This window comes from Thermobia domestica, chromosome 13, assembly GCF_964235325.1.
Source record: "Thermobia domestica chromosome 13, izTheDome1.hap1.1, whole genome shotgun sequence".
NCBI lineage: Eukaryota > Metazoa > Arthropoda > Insecta > Zygentoma > Lepismatidae > Thermobia > Thermobia domestica.
In genome coordinates, this window is record NC_137466.1 from 198,517,673 (window position 1) to 198,540,600 (window position 22,928).

At 35.1% G+C, this 22,928-nt stretch overlaps 1 protein-coding gene across 3 annotated transcripts in view; it reads right to left on the reverse strand.

The window, feature by feature from the left end:
- Positions 1-22,928, reverse strand: part of LOC145668932 (uncharacterized) — a 97,311-nt gene that overhangs the window by 11,504 nt on the left and 62,879 nt on the right. For 2 of the 3 annotated variants that reach the window (XM_081737213.1, XM_081737211.1), the window contains exons 10-17: positions 21,337-21,456; positions 20,111-20,201; positions 19,230-19,414; positions 14,635-14,721; positions 11,913-12,093; positions 10,477-10,748; positions 7,647-7,790; positions 4,354-4,587 (exon numbers count right to left, since the gene is read on the reverse strand). In XM_081737213.1, coding sequence (XP_081593339.1) covers positions 4,354-4,587; positions 7,647-7,790; positions 10,477-10,748; positions 11,913-12,093; positions 14,635-14,721; positions 19,230-19,414; positions 20,111-20,201; positions 21,337-21,456 — 1,314 coding nt within the window. The remainder of the gene's footprint in view (positions 1-4,353; positions 4,588-7,646; positions 7,791-10,476; positions 10,749-11,912; positions 12,094-14,634; positions 14,722-19,229; positions 19,415-20,110; positions 20,202-21,336; positions 21,457-22,928) is intronic. The other variant, XM_081737212.1, reaches the window with a different exon arrangement.

The window sequence follows — 22,928 nt, forward strand, 5'->3', positions numbered from 1 at the left end:
GTGCGGTAATTATTGTTTAATCTTTAATCCATCAATGTAACATCCCACAGAGACCCTCAAACTTCGTCTTTTTTTTTTTAAGTACTACTTTTTCTATAATAAATATCTGATAAGTAAAATTACTTGTAAAATAATGACAAACTCAGAAGCGATTTGGGTCACTAATGCACACAGAACGTAAATCAAACCACATTCTGCGCGGGGTCCCTGGTTCGATCCCAGCCTGCGTCAAGTGGACTTTGTGGTGGACAAACACTGTGCGCGTTGGTTTTCTCCGGATTCTCCGTTTCCTCCCACTTATTCATTCCACCATTGCCCTCATTTCTCATCATCACCGTCCCCTTTAGCCTAACCAGCATAACCGTAGAACGTAAGTAAAACTTAAAAGAGTTCATTTTATTTTCAAACCACGTTCCAAACTCGGAGACGGTAATGTCAGAGCTTATCATTCTAGGTCTGAACTGTTTATTAAGTTTTATTTATTTTTATTTATTTATTTATTATTTTCTTGTTTGCTAGTGTTTATGTTCCCTATTATGTGAATTATATGTAGTATGGATTTCTACTGGATAATACTTGCTTTGGTACCTACTACCCTACCTAGCCATTAAATATTCCACAGTTACATGTACTCAGAACATTTCAAACTTGACATATTCCTTTTGGTCCCAAAGCTTTTGAATCGGTTAATTCCATCTTCTATTGCGCAAGTGGACTAGACCTTTACATTTATTATTATATGGCAATTTCCTTAAGCTGTTTAATCTTACTTATTTGATAGCACTTAGCATATTACCATTTTAAATTCTACCATTGATGCTTTCTGGAGTCCCGCTAGAATGTTTCGGGATCGTTACACTTTCTGCTACTTATGAGTGATCTATCAGACAGTTTTTCATCAAATGATGATAAGCTGATTTCGCAAATTTTCAGAAAAGAAACCTTCAACAAAAGAATTTTTCTTCTAGGCCGACTTCCACAATCTATCTTCGTAGTGTATCATACGGCAACTAAATCCTAAAAAAATCACCACTGGTCCAGAGGTCCAGAAAGTGTAACAAATTTACGATAACGGTCTAGGTATCATCTTTGATGACAAACTAGTCTTTTCGTACTTCACATCATTATAATATAAAGTTTTATTATAATGTAAGGATCTGCCTATATTTTCATGTTACGGTATCTTGTGTATCTTAGATGTGTGATATCTTTTACAAGAAAATTAATGGTACAGTCCTCCTAACCAAAATGAAGATTCATATTCCCATTAAAATACTCTTTTCTTCACCTATCGGCCACAAAATTTAAATACGTATAGTACATACACATTTATTGAGGTTACTACAGATACACTGAACTTCATCTTCATAAAGTTTCACTTTTTTTTTAAAGTTTAGTGTTCTACGATTATTAAACGGTAAGGGACACGGTGATGATGATAATGATTGAAATGTGGAATGATGTTCTACGATTATGCTTCTAGGTAAGGGAGAAGGTGTTGATGCTAAATGAATGAAATGGTGGAAAGAAGAAAGTGGGAAGAAACGGATGAATCCCGAGATAGCCTATGCAAATTGTGCATAGTGAGCTGGGATCGAATCAGCGACCCCATGTACCATTTAATACATTTTGTTCGCAATATTGCTTCCATATGTGGTCAATAATATATCCCTCCTAGCTCAATACGACTGTCTGTCTTTATTTTTGGCTATTATTTGCTACAGACTTCCGCAAGTCTATCAGTTTAATGAGGATTATATATACTTATAATTTTGTACGCTTAGATTAAATCTAAGTTTAGTGTCCCGTTAAGCAGCGAAGCTACTGTATATGAGACGTGTATCTACAGCTTAACGTAGAACCCGAATCACATGAGCTCCCGCCGGGAATCGAATCCAGGTCTCCCACGGCAAAGGCGCGTAAGCTATGTTTATTGGTCGTAGTAGATAGAAATATTGCAAATAAAGGTGGTCAATGAATGAATAAATAAATAAATAAATAAATAAATAAATAAAAACATGGAATGTTATGTTCTATCCGTCAATTCTATGGTTTTGGTAATAAGGTATTTTAAATCTTGAACTTCAGTTCTGTGTTTTACCAATGTTTGGTATAGCACAAAACTGTTTTTCTGTTCACCATCATTTGTGGTATTTAATAAGGAATATTTTCATTATTTTTATGGTAAGAAATTAATATACAGTCCGACAATTATATAATGACACTGATTTTATTGAATGAAATAAAAACAAGACAATTGAATTGTACCCCTTTTTCAAGGCACATTTCTTCTGAATCGATACAAGGAGCGACTGGAACGACCTCTGCATATCGGTTTGCAGTATGTCCCGAAGAGTTGATGTCACAGTCCTTTGGATGTTTTGAACATCGTCAAAGATTCGTCCTTTTAACAGTAACTTCAGTTTGGGAAACAGAAAATAATCACAAGGGGATAGATCGGGCGAATGCTTTCAAGTCAAAAACATTTATACGGCTATTGCCCGGTAAACAGGTGCATTGTAATGAAACAGGAACCAACCGTCTCGTGTCGCACACGTTGAATCCCTTTCCATAATGTTCTAAAACACTCGCATAATAATTTGCATTGATGGTCTATCTCTCTAAGAGAAAATCATGGTGAATAACCCTTTACTGGCGTAAAAACAAAACAGCACTGTCTTCACTTTCGACTTTTGCAAACAAATTTATTTATTTATTTATTTTTCCTTTTGGAGATGATGGTGATTTCCATTCAGCATTTTGCCGTTTTGCTGTTGTTTCATACTGAAAATACAATATTTGGTAATCTGCTACAATGGAAATTACAAAATTTCTATTCCTTTGAGGAGTTTCAAGGATGTCCCTTGCATAGTGAACATGGTCATCTTTTTGTTGGTCAGACAACGAATGGAGCACAAACCAAGATGCCACACAAATTGTTTCCTGGATTACACCAAACTCTTCTGCTAACAGTCTTACAGTCACGCAACAATCTTCTGTAAGACATTGTCTCACTTTTGTGATGCGATGTTTCCGCATGCACTGAAATTGGATGACCCGGTCTTGCTTAATCTTCAGTGGATTTTACATCACTCTTACGTCGCTCATGCCATCTGAATATCTGTACACGAGACAAACAAGTATTTCTGTACAATTGTAACACCATTTCCAGGTCTCGGTTGCACAGCTTGAAACGGAATTTAATGTTTGCTAGCTGCTTCATGGCGTTACCGCGACAACAGTCTCCCGCTCTTGATTGAATATGACGTCATAGTTCCCGCCATACTTAGCATGCAGCAATTCAATGTTACCAGTTTGCAGACAAAGGTTATGTCTTTTATTAGCATACATTCATTTCTTTCCAACATCTTTCTTTTCTCCGCAATAAAATTAGTCTTATAATTGTCGGACTGTGTATATCCACACGAAAATGTGAACCTACACTGTCACAATCATAGAGGTGAAAAGATGTATGCTTTACAAAACGTAACTGCCGAACGTAAGGGAAAATTAAAAAAGCTCCAAGAGGTCTCTTAGGGACCAAACTTGGTTAAGAACGTCGTTGTTCAAAGCTTGGTATGATAAGTACGCAACCTGTTCCTTGGCTAATAAATTTCGCTACTGTTAACCCGTGTGCAACAATTCATTCCTGTGGTTCCATAAATATTTAGCTTCCATAAATATTTAGCGAATTCTGCTACGAGAATATGATATTATGTAAAGAATTTTTAAATAATTTTTATTTATTTATTTTCCTTTTTGCTGTTAAAGTACTGTAATGCTTAAAGTAATGCTTAAAGTACTGTAATCTGCTACATCCTGCTACATTTAAACCTGAGTAACATATAACTAGCATTTCTTTCTTGGCAAAAATTAATTATTAAAATCCGCCACAAACAGAAGAAAGCCCACCAATTTGCTACGACGAGTGATGATGGCAAAAACTTACTTGTGGTAGTTTCGGTACACGTTTTCGGAACTTTTTCCTAGTACATCGATAAAGGGAGTCACCTATTTTACCGGCCGCGTTAACGATACCGATTCTTAGCCAAAGAGCATTTCTTGAACCAAGAGGGATTTTTTTTATTTCTTTCTTTCTTTTAAAGTCACTTTACAATCGGATAAATCCGGTAACTATGTAAAATGAACAATTCTGATTTGTGATACTTTGTGGATAAGGGCTAAAAGGACAAAAGAATTCACTGTAAATCAATAAGACGCTAACTATAACCATAACAAAAATATCATAAACGAGCATGGCAAATGCTTCGCATCTGACAACTTATGAAAGTGGTAAGCATAAAAGTGTGTAATAAATAAAATAAAGCTAGAGTTACATAACAGAACACTTACTTGTTGACGTGGTCTCACAATCACTTTTTTCACCGTTCCGTCCGGCATTTTAATGAACTGCGTTCCCTGAGTCACTATTCTTTGCTGATTCTGATTAGCTGGTTTCACCGTATTTGAAGGTCCAACAGTCACAGTGCGTCCTTTAGCAACATTTGAAGTCTGGGATACTTCCACAACTTGTCGATTCATAGGAGCGGTTGCATTCTGTGTTTGTACTATTCTCCGAACTGGTCCCTATAATGTTAAAAGCAATAACAGTACAAGTTTTTCTATCAACTATTTATTTTATTTGCAACTTATACTAGTACGTATAGGACAATGTTAGAGTAACACAGTAAAATTTAGTCGTTGGATTGTAGGGCAGTCGAACCCATATCACCCGCTTCCGGGATGACAATCTACAAATAATTTTATTAAAAATGGCTGATTAGTTGAAACTTTCAGAATAAAGCAACCAAAACAAAGAAAGATGGTTCTGTCAGTATATTAATTCAATTGGTGCAGCATCTTTTCGGCAAGCGGAAGATAGCGGTTGGAGACCTTGCCCCAAAAATCGGATTTTTCTATTATTTCAACAGTATATTTATTTTCTTTTGTTTGTTTGTTTGTTGGTTTCAATTAGTTTCATGTTCACATCGATGTTGCGTAATTAAAAAAAAAAAAAAATAAATAAAATGACTTCCATCACACGCAAACATCGTAACCATTTGACTATTGAGGAATCCAGAAATGAATAACTGCTTAAAAATAGCTATACAGCTTTAGAAAATAAATAATGTTAAAAATATACATACACGGATTTTCCTGACAAAACTCTAGTATCATAACCTTTAAGAAAGTTGTACCTAACTTTCATGTTAACAGCTTAAAGTTACCTCGGTACTTGCTGGAATGTTCAAACAGCTCATTCACCTAGTAAATTTCCTTATCAATCCTTTCCCCAATATTTGGACTGAAACACTCTCATATTCATTCTCAGGGACATACAATGGCTTCCATTTTATTACACGATCTTCATTTTTTTCCCCTCTATTGTCTCAACAGTATTAACTACGAATATTGCGTAGATTTTATCGATATTTACGGTCGCCTACCTTTCCCGATAGTTTTAGATTCCACTTATTATTTTCCTATACAATAAAGTATGTATGTAGCCCTAATATTACTGACTTATTTACTAATAATCTAATACAGAACTTGATGTTTTAGGATTTCCTTTCCGATGGGTTCTTCTTAATTGGAATGTCAGTCTTAATCACTCAACAATCAAATTGATGAGGAACATTACTAAGTGAAGGTAAGTCATTTGAGGTATATTGAAAGTTTCAACTCAATGAATTACACATTGAGTGATTACCAATTAGTGTCTTAGCACAGCTACGAAACTCATTTATCACTTAATTCTGGTCAAGTATTTTTTCTCTTTAAAAATGTAAAGAAGCCAAGTACAAGTTATGTATCCCCAATAGCCCGTATGATAGTTAGAAACCTATTTTTAGATTTGAAGAATTATACTTTTTTTTTTCCTATAGCATATTCCGATTAAGTATCACGATCATTTTTATAATGTGGTCTGTGTGCTCGATTTCAAAATAACTTGCAGTCGTAATAAGGACAAGTTTTCCATTATTAACTATTCACCAAATCTGTCCTTACGAAAGGGTGAAGTAAATAGGTAAAACAACCTTGACTGAAAATAAGAAACAACAGCTTCTTCTTCTTCTTCTTCTTCTTCTTCTGTGCCGCTGTTGCTTCTTTTCTTCATATAACTTATGCACTTAACATTTGAGCAAAACTTAAATTATAATTATTGAGTATACATGCAACTATTGTAATATACTAACAGAGCCGGCTCTACCATATGTGCAATATGTGGATTTGTACGGAGCGGCAAAATCTATCATAACTATATTATTTAAAATAAATATTTCTTGTTTGAAACAGACTTCATGATGATGGTAGTTAAATTTACTAAGAGGACCTTCTATTTGAATACTACATTCATAAATGATGTTTAGGTCGCATTAGTTTAAGGTCACATGGACAGTGCTAAAGTAAATAGGCAAACAAATCCCAGCATGAATTGCTTCGTTGTTGTCAAATACAAGAACTCAATTCTCGAACAGTAGCGAACACCTGTTCCATTTAATTAGTTATCATAGTTTTAATAGGAAAACTAGTCTTGTCTTTGTCACAAACAATTTCCTTATCACCGAAGATGGAAACAATACTTTTTTTCTTTTTTAAAAAAATTTAACAGATATAGACGGAAGAAATAAAGATAAAAGAGCTAGTTGCTCTGAAAATGCAAACTGATATATTAAGATTGAAGCTAGATATTGAATTCTATAAAAACGGATTACCGTCTTTCCTCTGCAGTCGTGTTTGCTAAAAATCTTTCACTAACATATTATTTAAAGAAAAAAGATTATTTAAAGAAAAAAGATACAATGAGATTGAATTTGTAGCATTTAGGTCTTTCTGAGTGCGAGTGTCCTTTCTTTCCCCTTCGTTGTTCATGATGGGGTAGCATAATTAAAATCATAGCTTTTAAGATTCGTTCTTTCTGGGGGGAAGGGGGCAAATGATGCCATTGAACGGGGCGGCAAATTGCCTAGGGCCTGCCCTGTATACTAGAACTCAAATTCTTTAACATTTAATGTTAAATACGCTGCATATGGCCGCTGAATTACAGCGCCTAAAAGTGACTCTCACATTACAGTTATATGATCCATACATTAGTCTTACATATACGGAAACATTGTTACATCTTCAGTTGTCTTACGGAGAAATCGCCGTAAAACCTTTTCTACATAAACAACCATGCGTTATTTCAGTTTTAAGGGCTCTTTTTCAATTTTAGAACTCTTGTAAAAAGTGCAAAGCGTTTTTATAAAGTGATTCGATCTTTATGTGAGTAGTTTAACCTCGTGAACAACGGCACAAAATAAATGGTCGAAACCGTACAGGAAACTCAACCAACACCGTAAATGTCTCACTTATCTTAATATTCTGATTAGAAATGCATCAATTATTGTATTTAATTTTAAATTAGTTTCCCTAAATTCAGGGCGAAGACTAAAATAAACATCAAGTTTCAATTGAGTTCTAGTTGAACCAAGAAACTACGAACTTCAACATCGAAAGACAGAAATAAGAGCTACAGAAGAAAATATGCTCACCACATACCACCCCACTAAACTTTGTCTACAGGAGCTGGAGTTGATTTTCTTTGTTTTCTTGAACAGAAAATCGTAACTTTCATTTGATCTACAACAGAATGAAATATTTACCTGTTTATTTGCAACAGGAGTAACTACAGGTTGCTGACTAGTTCCTGTCTTCTGCACGGCCATTTGCACATTAGTTCCACCACCACTTGGCCTTTGTACAATCCGTTTCAATACTTTCTGACCATCTGCATTTGTCACAAGTATCTACAAAAGAAAAATAGGCATAATTTTTCAGAGTATACATCATTCTTTCTTTCTAGAATCGTATTTCAAGAATGCTAACTTCATTCGTATGTACTTATTCAAGGTCCCCACTTCTTTGGCGAGCTCGACTACCTTGACTTTTCTAGGTTTTCCAGGTCATGATTTATAAATTTCCAGGTCTATATATAATACAAAAAAGCAACTATATCCCTACCCCCTACCCCTTGGGGGTTTCCTTATTTACTATGCACATATATGTATAGTGTGTGTATGCGTGTAGGTAGAGAAGTTCTGTAAAACGAACAAATTTATTTTATAAAATATCCTGTACCAAATAGTTGGGCAAGACAAAATAAAGATTTAAAACAACGAGTTATGAGAAGTAAAAATCTACACTTAAAATTATTATCTGACTCCACCAAGTTTTTTCAGCTTTTTATGAAGTTCCCTGACTTTTTCAGGCAAATGGGAACCCTGTTATTACTAAATACCAACTGGAGCCGGAGTTCGATCCTGGAAAGAACAGAATTTGTCTTCTCACTCCACTCTCGTCCAAATACGACTCAAAAGGTTCTTCCAGCCTCTTTCAATTAGTATTTGGGGAAGGGAGAGGGGAGTAGAGGCGATCGAAGCGCAGTGTAATTTTAATTGTTAATTTAGTTGCTGGAAAGTTGGAAAAGAAATAAATCACAAGGGGCTAAATCAAGGCTATATGGAGGGTGGGGTACACACGGAACGTTGAACTTTGAAAGATCGTCAATAACAACATTGGCAATATGGGGACTGGCTGTAGCATGGTGTAGCATCCATCCTGTTTCTTTCGAATGTGGTCGTTTCCGATGAATGTGACCTTGGAGGATTTTCAATCCACTCTTATAATACACTCCTATGACAGCTGTATGTGGTGGGACGACATGTTGGTACACCATGCCTCGAATATCGAAAAATGAGATGACCATAACTTTGTCAGCAGAAGTAACCACTCTCGCTTTCTTGGGTATTGATGATGAAGAAGACTGCCACTCAGAACTCCGCTACTTGGACTCAGAGTCGCAATGATGAAACAGAATTTCAATGCATTGTATACTGTTCTTCGCGCGTCACTTCCATGTGTGCTTGAATGGCTACCAAGGTCACATTCCTGACGTCATGGCCTACAAACTTGCTCAATCTATTCGTCACTTCTCCCACTGCACAGACGTGTTTCGTTTCTATGCCTTGCTATTGTATTCACCTCATAAACACTAATGATCAGTTTTTATTGATCAGCCTACGTGATTTGAGAAGGCTTATAGATACTATATATATATATATATATATATATATATATATATATATATATATATATATATATATATATATATTTCAAGTTTGAGTTCATTTTTCTTCTGATCCCGTGGACAGATATGGTTAAAAATAGTTTTATTGAATTCAATGGTTTCAAATTAGTATAAAAAGCACAATTAAGAATTTTTATTTCTTTTGTGAAGTTACTAAAGTAAAGCAAAGCTTCCGTGAAACAGAGCCTTTATCTTTTTTTGTAGGCAATTCTTCTAGCTCAAGTCCTAACTACGTTGTTAATAATAATAATAATAATAATAATAATATTAATAATAATAATAATAATAATAATAATAATAATAATAATAATAATAATAATAATAATAATAATAAGAAGAAGAAGAAGAAGAAGAAGAAGAAGAGGCGCCGCGGCGGCTCAGTGGTAGAGCGTTCACCTCTGGTGGCGTGAGGTTCCTGGTTTCGATCCCAGCTCGCGCCATATGAGCTTTGTGGTGGACAAAGCCCATGTGCGTGGGTTTTCTTGGGGTTCTCCGATTTCTTCCTACTTTTATCATTCCACCATTATGATCCATCTCATCACCACAGTCTCTTTTAGCCTTTGAACATGGGATGTTAAATTAAATAATATAATAATATGAGAAAAAGCAGAAGGGCTATTACTCACCGCAAAAAATATGTATGCGGTAAGTAATAGCCTTTCTGCTTTTTCTCATTGAATATAATCATTGCTCACAATATTGTGATAATATACTAATAATAAAGCACGGGAAGTATTTTTGAACCATATACAATTCTAAACACAACCTAAGCTATTTTATATCGTAAACAACAAGAAAAAAAATACATTTGGAAGGAAGTTAGTAAAAGCCCTATAGTGAAGGAACCATTCCAGAATTCGCCTAATGGGACTTATCCAAATTCTGGCTTACTAAAGGCTGACTAAAGATTCGAATCTGGAAGCTCTCTGAAGTAAAATGTCAGTGTTTCCATATTGTCAGACAGACTAAACACAAAACACTGAGCAAGGGTATGTGATAATATATATAAAACTCAGAGAGAAGGAGTGGAAGTCTGATGAAGATATAGTTATTGTGTTTGAAACTGTTACGTGATTGTGTGTTCTATATATATTATCACATAGCCTTGCTCAGTGTGTTGCGTTAAATGTATTGATTCACTTGCGGAGTAGTAACAGCACATGACCTTACCACAAGTATGCGGACAAACTAAGGCCTTCTCTTCACTATGAAGACAGAAATCTCACAAGTAGGCAAAATGAATTAATTTCTTTTTTGTCTTTATATGCTATGCGGTACCAGAATCAGAAGAAGCAGAATTAAGTCGAAAAAAAACTGAACAAGAAAAAGATTAACATGAAACTTACTTTTTTCTTAACTATCTTCCCTCCTGCAAGATATTGTAAATTAGCGTTAGCAACTTTCTTCTGTACTCCTCCTGCTTGTCCCTGAACATTCTGAGTAAACAATCTTTTCCTTACTGGCACGCGACTTTCTTTGAAAGGTACCACTTTATTTCCCTGAGCTCCCATCTGCCTCACTGCCACAGGACGAGATGGTTGTACTGTGTTCCTGTTGACTATCGTAGCTATAGCACTCCCTTGCTGTTCATCAGTCGGAGCACCCACGGGAGCATCACCTGCAACAAAACATCACAATTTAAAAAAAAAAAAAATGAAATGAAATTTCTAGTTTTACGTACAACGTTATGCCTTGTAGGCTAAAGGAGACGGGTGACTAATGAAGCGAATTATTATTAAAAAAATGATGGAATGAGAATGTGGGGGGAAGAGGAGAACCACGAGAGAACATACGGACATGATGTAGTCCACCACAAATTCGCATGGTCTCGGATTCCTCGCGAATGAGTGAACACTGTAGTATTGAACCATAAGCTATCGTATCCTCAGCACCAATTTAAGTACGTGATTGAAGACGAAGCATGTTCTTTTCTGTTCGTGAGTTGTATGTACCCTTTAAGAGTTCGAAGGCAATTCACACAGCTACGAAACAATGACTCTTTATTGACTGCAAAACCAGTAGCTTGTCTGAAGTCTGCGCATTTTGAAAAATTCTATTATTGAACTTACATGCATTGTTTTGAACTGAAAAAATTAACAATTGACAACATAACTTTACATTGTTAAAATTCCCACATCATTTTCATTATTTACATTATTATAAAAATCAATTAAAATGCATCTATCGGTATATTGACAACTTGTCTAAAAACGTAATATGCGATTATAAGCGCCCCTCAAGAAATTTAGCCCTACATTAAAAAAAAAGAAAAAGAAAAAAATGAGGGCTCTTATATTCGAGTAAATATGGTAATTACAACTGTAGTAAGTGAAAATACTGCACGAACAGTATATTCAAGGCTATTTGATTCACACATTAGATATGCTATAGAATTTTAGAGCAATATGAATACAGTTAGTAAACTATATTTCTATTACAAAACAGAGTCCTTGGAGTTCTGGTTGGTGCGAAGCCAAGGAAAATCGTGTAAAGGAATACTTAAAAAAAAAAAAAACGCAACATTCTGCCTTTACGTTGTAAATATGTTCTTCAAATTTTGATCTTTGCAACATAAAACTTGAATAAATGAAAATAAACATTCATACAAAATTAGAAATAAGAAAGATTTCCATACACTAGCTTAAATTATACCATTAAATGAGCATGGTCCGTGGTATCTAAAGGAACAATTGTAGATGTAAATGGAAACAAACTTCAGAATCTTCCTCCAAATGGAATCAGATTTTAACATAAGCTTTCTAGTGATTAAAAAAAGTCCTACCTCCGCCCTGGAAAGTGAGAGGATTCTCAGTCTTCTTCTGCTCTAATTCTCGCTGTTTCTTCATCGCTGCAAGTTTTCGTCTTTGCTCCTTTTGCTGAAGAATCTTCTCCCTCAACCTCTTCTGCTCCTCAATACGCTTCCTGTACTCTCGCGTTTCTTCATCTTCATCCTCTTGCTTCACCTGGAAGAAATCATATAAATATGTCATTTTTACAACTGAGCAATTTAGTTTGTATAACAACACAAAAAAGTTACTTGAAAAATATATTTAAAAACTTGTGTAACTGATATAATTACTTAAAGAACGTACGGAATACGTTTATTTGTAACACTTACTTCTAATGTTTTAGAGATAAATTATGAAAAATTATCTCTAATACTTTAAAGCCTAATTGGACTTTTTCTTCTTCAAACAGCAAATCATTGCGAATAATACTTATTCTTACAAGCAGTATGAGTGTAAATAGTGTGTGTGTCACCGTTAGGAAAAGATAAATAATAATCTGCTCGTTAACAGTGTATTTTGCTAAATACCTGTACAGTACATAAATATATAAAAGCAAAATAAGAACTATCAATTATTGAGCGATGTGGCAAAAAAATTATTACTGTAAACTATTTTTTTTTCAGACTTTGGAGTAGTAATGATGGAGGCTCACGCAAGTTTCACAGCTTTTTGGAGTGTCGAGCCGCCAGGAAGTTTTTGTTTCTCTACGGACAGTCTGCAACGGACATTTATACTGAGACGTTAGACACTGGAGGAGCAATGTCCTTCCTACAGCACCATCGAAACCTGCATAGCTCGTTTTACGACTGCCATTTCACCGTTGACGATAAGTCCCGCACTAAGCGCTCTCCAACCTCGACAGACTCGGAAACGTGATGCTGTTAATGAATTGATCCTTGAGTACTGGCGAATAGCAGCCAAAAAATTGCCCAGATACTTAACGTCTCACGGGAACGTGTTGAGTTTATTATCAACAGTATACTGGCATTTTCAAGCTTTCAATAAAGTGGACCCCGAAATATCTGAACGGTGATCAGAAGCAGGAAAGAACTGAAGCATCCAAGACAGTTTTGGACCGTTTTGAGCCTAGTGCTCCTAATTTTTTAATCCGATGGCTAGTGACAGATCTGGTTTCATATCTATGATCTTGAGATCCGAGATCAGTCAATGGAGTGGAACTACTACGGGTTCTCGAAGCCAAAGTTTAGCATACACAAATCAGCGAAGGTCATAGCTTTAATTTTTGAGACAAAGACGATATTCTGTCGGTAAACTACTTACCTCGGAACTCCAGTATCACGGACGAATATTATTCTAACCTACTGGACCTAATGTAAACTCATGTCTAAAATTATTGTCGCATGTCTATAAATATGCTGTTGTAGGAATATAATTTGATAACGAATTCGTCCGGTATTTCTTATAATGTTAGTACGTGAATAATCGGCAAAGACATGTATGTGGCAAATTTCATGTCAAAAGAGCAGTAAATAAGAACAAGAAAACGAAAATAAATCTTTCTTGTTCACTTAGCAACATTTTGTTTTACTTATTCTAATTTTCATATTTATAATTCTTTCCCTATGAAATCTACCACAAATATACATTTCCCGATTATACACATAATATCAATATTAAAAGTACACTGCAAAATCATTATCAAATTATATTCTTACAAGAAGACAGTTATAGATATGTGACAATCATTTTGGACATGAATGTACAAGACAATTAAACAAAAAGCCACAGAAAGTTGTCCTATCCGGCTGACATGATTTACTCTTATTATCATTTGTGTTCCCTCGTAGCTAAGCGATTAAGGTACGCGCCTTTGATGTGGCAGATCCGGTTTCGATTCCCGGCGGGAGCTCGCGTGGTTCGGATTCCACGTTAGAGACGTTAAACTCAAAATAAAATCAATCAAAATCTAATCATCATTTGTTCCCAAACTTGAGGAAACAAACAGCTCAACGGACGTTTCTGACGTCCAATTCTCCTAACCAAGGCAATTTTATTTATAAGCAAGGTTTGAAAAATCCACTCGCCTGCTCGCCAGTGGCGAGTGTCTTTTTACATTTGGCGAGTAGAGTCACGGCAAGTAAATTATTAATCTTTGCAAGTAAAATACATTTGGCAAGTATAAACACTGTGAACACAAAATGGTCTGGCTAGTACCTATCAAACAAGACTTTTCAAGCCTTATTTACAAAGGTTAGAAAAGATGCAACATCACTACGAAGTGCATTAGTTTTAGGGAGAATATATTGAATAACTTATCTTCTAGCTCTACTTTTTCTTGGCGAAGTCAGGAACTTCTCGACACTTCATCGTATTAAATAGGTGTAATGTTTTAAAATGTAAACTGAAGATGTAAAATAAATAAATAAATAAATTACAAGAAATAAAAAAGTAAAATGAACATTAGATCATAACGCTCCTCCTACTTGACATTTGACATTTAGAAAATAGCTTATTTAACTCAAATTGCATACAAGATAACAATGATGTCAAGTTTTTCAGTTTTTGTGAAGATTAAAAACTCCCTCCCTCTTTTTTCATATTTCAGCCCAAATGTATTTACTCTTCTATGAAACACAAATTTTCATTATGCCACAGCTGTATTTGTCTCACAACTAACTGTTCGATCGATAACTATTTTTTTTTTAAAATTAAAATATGTAATAAATCGATTCCAGAGAAAATACAATCAATTACCTCAGGCTTATCTCCCCCAGTCGTCGTATCCGGCAGAGTATCAACTGGAATTACTTCGTGAAGATTACTATTTACTGACTGTTTCCTCTGAAAATAAAATTCACAAAGAACTTAATGACCTAATTATTACAAATTATGTTTGTTTTATTTTTTTTTATTACATACTATCGAATTAAAAGTTCAAAGGTACACTTTTTTCTTTGAAACTGACTAATACAAATACAAGCATAGACATCTATGAAGAATGGACTTAAAGGCAGCATGGAAAAACATATAAATATTTTGAACTTTACATAATCTACTATGTCTTATTTATATTATTAACGAACTTCTAAACTACATAAATAACTCCTTATTTATTTTGTTAACAGCCTATGAGTCCAATTTGTAGTGAAATCAATCACAAACAACAAACAACAATGGAAAAGGAATAGCATAGGGTTAAAGGCACCATCACGGCGTTCGATTTGCGAAAATGTGAGAAAGCTCTCAAAATATCTTAGGATGATCAGGCAATCAATTTGGAACATACGACCTCTCAATTGTGAAACAAGATTGCTGATCACTAGTTACTCCGACTCGGTCAATGATATGATGATTGGTTAGTTGGTTAATTTGAAATTAACGTACCTTTCTACCACCGAGGTTAAAAAAAGAGGTGAACCTACAACTTAAAACGTAAAATCCGAACCATATGAGCTCCCATCGGAAACCGAACCCGGGCCTCCAGAGCCAGAGGTGCACATATTAACAATACAGCCACCAAGAAGGATCGAGAGGAAGTAACAAGAGAAGTACTCAAAAAGAAAGAAAAAATGCATGCATCTCAGTCAGCCAGAAGCCGACCTGGAATCGAACTCACGACTATAGTTCCAAAGATGAGCTATGTCTTTGTAGGGTACCCGGGAAAAAATAAAGTCGACAACAATCTTCAATATATTCCTTTTTTTTTTTTTTATTTGGTGTGAATTCCTTCTAACTGAAGCACAAAACAAGGCATGGTAGTTCATATGGTCAGCGTCACCTGAACTGGCGTGTGGGATCAGCCAATAAGCTCGCAGTGGGCTGTTACTAAACCTTCAGAGAGGTATCTAATCTTTCATAATTGTCCACAAATAGAAACAAAATCAATTATGAATGATTATATCCCTCTCTGAAAGTTTAGTAACAGCGCACAGCGAGCTTATAGGCTGATGCCACACGCCAATTCGAGTGACGCGGACTATAGTCTGTTTGATGTTGATGTAAAACACGGTTCGATAGTAAAACAATTTAAACATATTTCTCTTTAACAAATTTACACACAAATATCTAGTGCACAAGTAAGATCTGAGAGTGAAAGAGATGGAGAAAGGAACAATTGATCCAACTTAAGAGAGAAATTAAAAGAACGACAGGGAATCTGATTTTGTTTGCTTATTGATCGACTGGACTTAAACGTACACTCATGTCCAAAATTATTGTCGCATGTCTATAAACATGTTGTTGTAGGAATATAATTTGACAACGAATTCGCCTGGTATTTCTTATAATGTTAATATGTATTTAATCGGCAAAGACATGTATATGGCAAATTTCATGTCAAAAGAGCAGTAAATAAGAACAATAAAACGAAATTAAAACTTTCTTATCCATTTAGCAACATTTTGTTTTACTCATTCTAATTTTCGTATTTATAATTCTTTTCCTACGAAATTTACCACAAATATACATTTCCCGATTATACACATAGTATCAGTGTTAAAAGTACCCTGCAAAATCATTATAAAATTATATTCTTACAAGAAGACAGTTATAGATATGCGTCAATCATTTTGGACATGAGTGTACCTTTTGATCGCCAAGAATGTACAATGACAGCACTACATTGTTTATGTAAGTAGTTTGAAGAAATGTATTATAAACTCCAAAAGTATTGTAAACAGAGACCAAACTAGTAAAGATAGTGACATACACTGGCTTTTGTTTATTTGAAGAGAGGGAAGGGGAGAAGGAGGCCGTACCAAAAACAGAAAAATCGTACGTGAAGATGACGAGGTTAGCTGAAGGCTGTGAAACACGAAAGCTTCTTAGTTGCGCAAGTCACCTGTCAATAATGGCAGAACATCTATGATGATGATAATGATGACAATCTATATTATACAAGTGCTCATGACACATTTAAACTCATTAAATAATAACAATAGTCCATTATACAAGCTTTGCTTTTAACAGACTTAAATCTAATGTAAACTACTCGCTGAGCAAAACAATACGTTTATTGTAGAAATTATTAACGTGTAATAGTTTTGTTAACTATCCACTTTGGCCTTGTGAGGCACCGTGAATACACAGGCAGTGACAGAGTTAATATATTAGAAACAGCGAAAAAATCCACAAATCCCGATTGGTTACTAAAATTTACTACAGCCAATCCCCTTACATAACACATCAAAAAATAGAAACAGAAACAAAAGTCGTTATCCCCTCCCCCCTCTGCTGACAACCATATACATGCATTTCTAAAAGCTAAGCCTAATCTAACAAAATAAGCTTTACAATAATTTCTTAAATACAAATATTAATAATTTAATATGAATTATAAATAAATCAAAATAAATAATATTAAATTTACAAAAATAAACGTGTACAATTAACTTGATTATTCTTTAAGACGCCTTAATAAATTATTCCACTTTACATCAATTTTAAATCCAGAGTCTCAGTTCATAACTCTACCACCTCCTATTTCAATGAACCTTGCTTCTTTCCATTTTCTAGCTCGTGGGTTTTCTCGGGGTTCTCCCGTTTCCTCCCACTTTCTTCATTCCACCATTTCACTCATCTCTCATCATCACCGTCTCCTTTAGCCTAACCGGCATAACCGTGGGACGTAAAACTTAACGATTTCATTTCATTTCATTTCCATTTTCTAACTTTTCTCCTCTTGTTACAGCATTTTCACTTCAGTTCTATTAACTGAATGTTCCGTATCTCTTCTGTGCTTATAGACTGCATATCTCCCTCTCTACAACCTAACGTCGTCCTTATGTTGTTTAATTCGCTCTTTTAATCTGTTTTCCATTTCCCCAATACAACACATATCACACTCACCGCACTGGATCCTATATATATATATTACTTCTTTTTCCATTATTCCCCCTCCTCTTCTTCTCTTTTCTCTTAGTACTACTAGTAACCTCTTGCATCCTTTTCTGTACGTAGAAATATCTCCATTTTTGTTAAAAGTCTTCATCCCGACGAAATTAAAATACCGCTAATTTTACAGTAATTATGTGATATCTTCAAATAGATAAAAGATAATCGAAATGTGGAACAAGAGCGCCCTAGACAATATTATTTTACATACGAAACCGTTATCACGACTCACTTATCTGCTTTCGATTTCGAGCCATTTTGAAAATCGGCATTTAATTTTCGCGTTTCTAAACAGCTGCAAACGGAAAGCCACTAGGTGACTTGTGATAACGGTACCTCACGCAAAATAATATTGTCTAGGGCGCTCTTGTTCCATATTTCAATTATCTTTTATATATTTGAAGATATCACATAATTACTGTAAAATTAGCGGTATTTTAATTTCGCCCGGATGAAGAGTCTTAAGCATTCTTTTTATGACCTCTGTCTCTTTCTCCATACTCTTAATATAAAAGCCAAACCACTTGGCATAATAGCCCATTTGTGAACCTACGCCTGCTCCAGCGCCATCTGCTAGTGACCAGCTGAACTACGTTCAGCCTAGCGGCGAGCACGTGGCCTCTAACAGGCGCATCAGGAGCTTCCTAAACCTAGTGGACGTCACGTCTTCTTGTTTTTACGTGACTCCCCAATTTGCTTCACGACGCTGGGTGGACACCGAAAATTGGGAAACACTCGCCGGGAATCGAACCCGGGACCACGCGGACATGAAATGTAAAATGAAATCTTTGAGTTTTACGTCCCATGATTATGCCGGTTAGGCTAAAGGAGACGGTGATTATGAGAAATGAATGAAATGGTGGAATGAAGAAACTGGGGAGGAAACGGGAGAACCCCGAGAAAAGCCACAAGCACGGTGTTTGTCCACCACAAAGTCCACACGGCGCGAGCTGGGATCGAACCAGGGACCCCAAGCACCGGAGGTGAACGTTCTACCACTGAGCCACCGCGCCCTCTCCCACGCGGACATGAGTCCAACACTCTAACCACTAGGCTACGGTGCTCCCTATACTCTCAATATACTTTTCAATAAACATATTGTTTTGCTCAACGAAAAGTTTATATCAAACTTACGTATAATAAAAGCAAAACTTAAACAATGGAAGAAATTCGATATACATCGATTAAAAAAAAAAAAAAAAAAAGTATCTGCATTTTACACATGTATAAATCCAAAATTACAAGTAAGCACATAAAAAATTAAAAGAGAAAAGAAAACGTTAATTGTTCAAACAGTCGAAGTAGTAGTAGTAGTATACTTTATTAAATACAGAATACTTGAAAAAGTTATATATATATATATATATATATATATATATATATATATATATATATATATATAAAATTATTGAAGGAAAGGCCACATTTTCCTGAAGTAAATACTATATAGTACTTACCATTTTTCTTCTTTTGGCAAGTTCTAACCGGCTCTTTCCTGCTGCAATATTTGGCGAATTCTCAAAAGGCCTCTTTTGTCTGAAATTTCTCTGTTGCTCTCCAGGCGATCCACCTTGCTTCCTCTGACCCATCGCCATACGAACCTTCTGATTGTTTTGCTTTTGCATGGGATTTCGCATTGGGCCTACAAGAACAACATAACAGAATAATATATATATATGGAAACTCATATTGTTTCATATATACATACGAATATATATTGGGAATGTATTTAAATGTACGGGAACCCAGCTAATTTCAACTAACTGGAACCGATGCCTATTTGGATTCTCCGAAATTATGGCCATAGCTAGGAGTATTATGACCATCTTGGTACTTCATCAAGTAGTGAACGATCATCTTAAATTTAGCAAACTGAGTGCTGGATGGATTTCCTACCATTTGGAGCCCAAACACAAAGAAAGAGTATTAGTAGTAGTCACACAACTTTCGTAACGATATGTAAAGAACGGAGAAAAACTTCTTAGCTTTTAAATAACCTGTGACGGAACATGGATGCACTACTTCACTCCAGAGGAATTTTTACAAGGGAAGAATGCAATTCCAACGAGGAAGTTATTAACGTTCTGCAATAATGAGGCAACACACAGACAAAAAAATTCTACTCTTTTAAGACTGAGAAGCTTCCCCAGCATTGGAATGAGTGTATTACAATCATACAGGTTTTTTTTTTCTTTTAATGTAAGTCATTCGATTGTGTTCAATAATATGTCCTACAAACATTCCTGCCCATATTTGAACATCCCACGTATAAATGTTTAAATTAGTGGCACGATAAAATATGAATGACGTAATTCATAACAATGTAAAAATAACTTACCTTGAAACGGTGGCTGGTTGAAGTTCTGAGGCGCAGGACCACGATTGAATCTTCCTTGGCCTGGACCTCCACCTTGTTGGTGAAACATTGGCTATGAACGAAAAAGATGACGATAACTATTATATACTTTTACTATCAACATATAAGCAAAACCTAAACTTGAATTCGAAAGTGCGATTTGGTCGAACATTAGCAGAAGAAATAATGGTAAAATAGAAAGGGTGCAAAAAAGGTTTATAAAATATGTATATTTACATTTACATTTGTACCAATACTTTGTGACTATGAGAGATTATTAGAGGGTTTTTAATCTAGACATTTTATCTCAAAGAAGAGAACAACAAGCATTAAGATTTTTAGAGTCCATTCTAGAAAATAAATTATACAGTCAGCACCTTGTACATAATATCTCATACAGAGTACCCCTCATAGAGTAAGGAAAGCGAATTTATTGTGTAAGAACAGTACAAAGAACTCTGTGTTAAGCACCTTACTTACTATATTTAATAACAGAAGACAGGACTCTTAGAAATTAGGATTGTGTTTGGTTTTTAGTATTTTTATAATGTTTTATCCTGTTATAACAACAATTCATACATGAATTTCTTTTATAAATAGTTATATTTATATTTCATTATTAGACAATCTAATCATTAAGATTGGGGCTATTTTAGTGTTTTACTTTGTTACATTTTACTTTATATGATTCAACTTTAAACTACGAAATATTAAAATTGTATTCTTATATGGTACTAACATTGAATTCTAAGCCTTTAATTGTATAGTGCTTTATCTGGCTAACGCTGTTCTTAGCACTTTAAGTATGTTAAATTAAATTATTATTATTATTTTCAACTACACTTTCGTGAATAATGAAAAAACAGTGCACAATATTGGAAGTTTAGAAAAAAATCTATCCACAAAATCTCATTAAATAAGAAAAACTGCTTCTAGATCTTATTTATATCTTTACGAGTTTTTACTTTGGCGTCACAAATGACGCACTGGAGTCTCTGAACAATGTGAAAGGTGATGGAAACAAGTATTAATTCTTGCTTAGAGATCAATGCGGCATAATTCAACAATAATAGAAAAAAATTGCCTCGTAAATTAAAATAACGGAGGTTATCCGCTGAAACTGTGGTAATTCTCTGTAACTACCTGTATATTAGATTAACAGACTTACTGTGAACAAAAGGAAAACAGAAGAAGAAAATCATTATTACCGGAGAAGGGCCCATCTCCTGCCCTCTAATCTCTGGTCTGTACTGAGGAAAATTTTGCTGAGACATAGACATCTGCATATTTCCACCTGGAGAAGGTTGTTGGTGTTGCCATGGAGGTATCTATAGGAGAACATGCAGATTTACCATAGTATCATTTACATAGATATAAATCCTACACACTTGGTATCTCTATAAAAGAAGTGTTCCTTAAACAACTTTTTTTTTTTTAATTCACTACGATTTAAATACAGCGTCTTAAATTTTCTGCCTATTACGGGTCCGTCTTGTAAAATATCAAAATGTTTAATCTATATGGAAACAATAATTTAAGCCATGGTTACTGTTATTTATTGGTTATCGTGTATTTGGCTTTGTCTTTAGGTTGTAACGAAAACTAAGAAAAATCTACGTTAAGAAGAATATCGAGATCTTACCATTCCACCTGAGTCTCTCTTATTTTATTGTTAGGAAGTAAGAGAACAGCATATCTCTTATTCGGCGAATAAGTGAAGGTTGTAAACTTACGATTAAAAATGAAATCTTTAAGTTTTACGTCCCACGCTTATACCGTAGGCTAAAAGAGACGATGAGGATGAGAAATGAATGAACTGGTAGAATGAATAAATTGGGAAGAAACGGGAGAACCCCCAAAAACACACGAACACGGTTGCCTACCACAAAGCCCACTTAGCGCGAGCTAGGATCGGACCAGGAACCACTGACCCACCGCGCCCCTTAAACTTAGATTAACTGGCGGTATCAGGCTCCGTATTGCTTCTACCATATTTTATATTTTTATTCTTTTATATGCTCTCTCCAAAGTTACAGTATACTTTTACCTGGATTTTTTGCGAATAGGTTTGCCTGCTGAGGTTATTTATTTGTTTGTTACAGAGAACTATAGGCATAAATAACATACAGCAATAATAATAATTTGTAAAATAAAATGTCTGAAATTTATTTCACAAAGTTGTCAAATTATTTCACACACGGAAGTTTCTCTATCTATAATAATAAAAAGAAAATCTTCTTTACGATCGGATGACACTCAAAATGTCATTAATCTTTTAAAACAGACAGTATCTACCCTGAACTGGGATTTTGACTAGTTGGATTGAAAGTTAGCCTCCTTTTCGCCACCGAGGCTATATGAGACGTCGACCTACCGTAATATACAAACTACCGTAATAATTCGTGCACAAACACACTAACGCGCGGGTGTAGGTCGTTTTTATACGAGTCATTTACACTCCTAACGCTCCGAGTGTGTGCAGACGTCGCTTGTGCATCTCGTGCTCGTGCGCTGTATTGACATTATCCGTGGCTACACAGTGTACGACAATAGCTGAAAAGTGCAGGGGATAGAACAGTGTGTTAAAGACTGTTGCTCTAAAACAGCTACTTTCAAGTCTTTTGCAATCGACAGAGATTTTGTGAACCGATTCCTGCAAGAAGCATGAAAAACAACCTTTTGCTTCATTCTAAAACCGTCGCAATTCAAATCTTTTCTTGCAATGTTTACCTTCATTAACCCCATTACCCTTTTTCCACCTACATTACACTTAATACTCACACAAGCATCATCATATAAT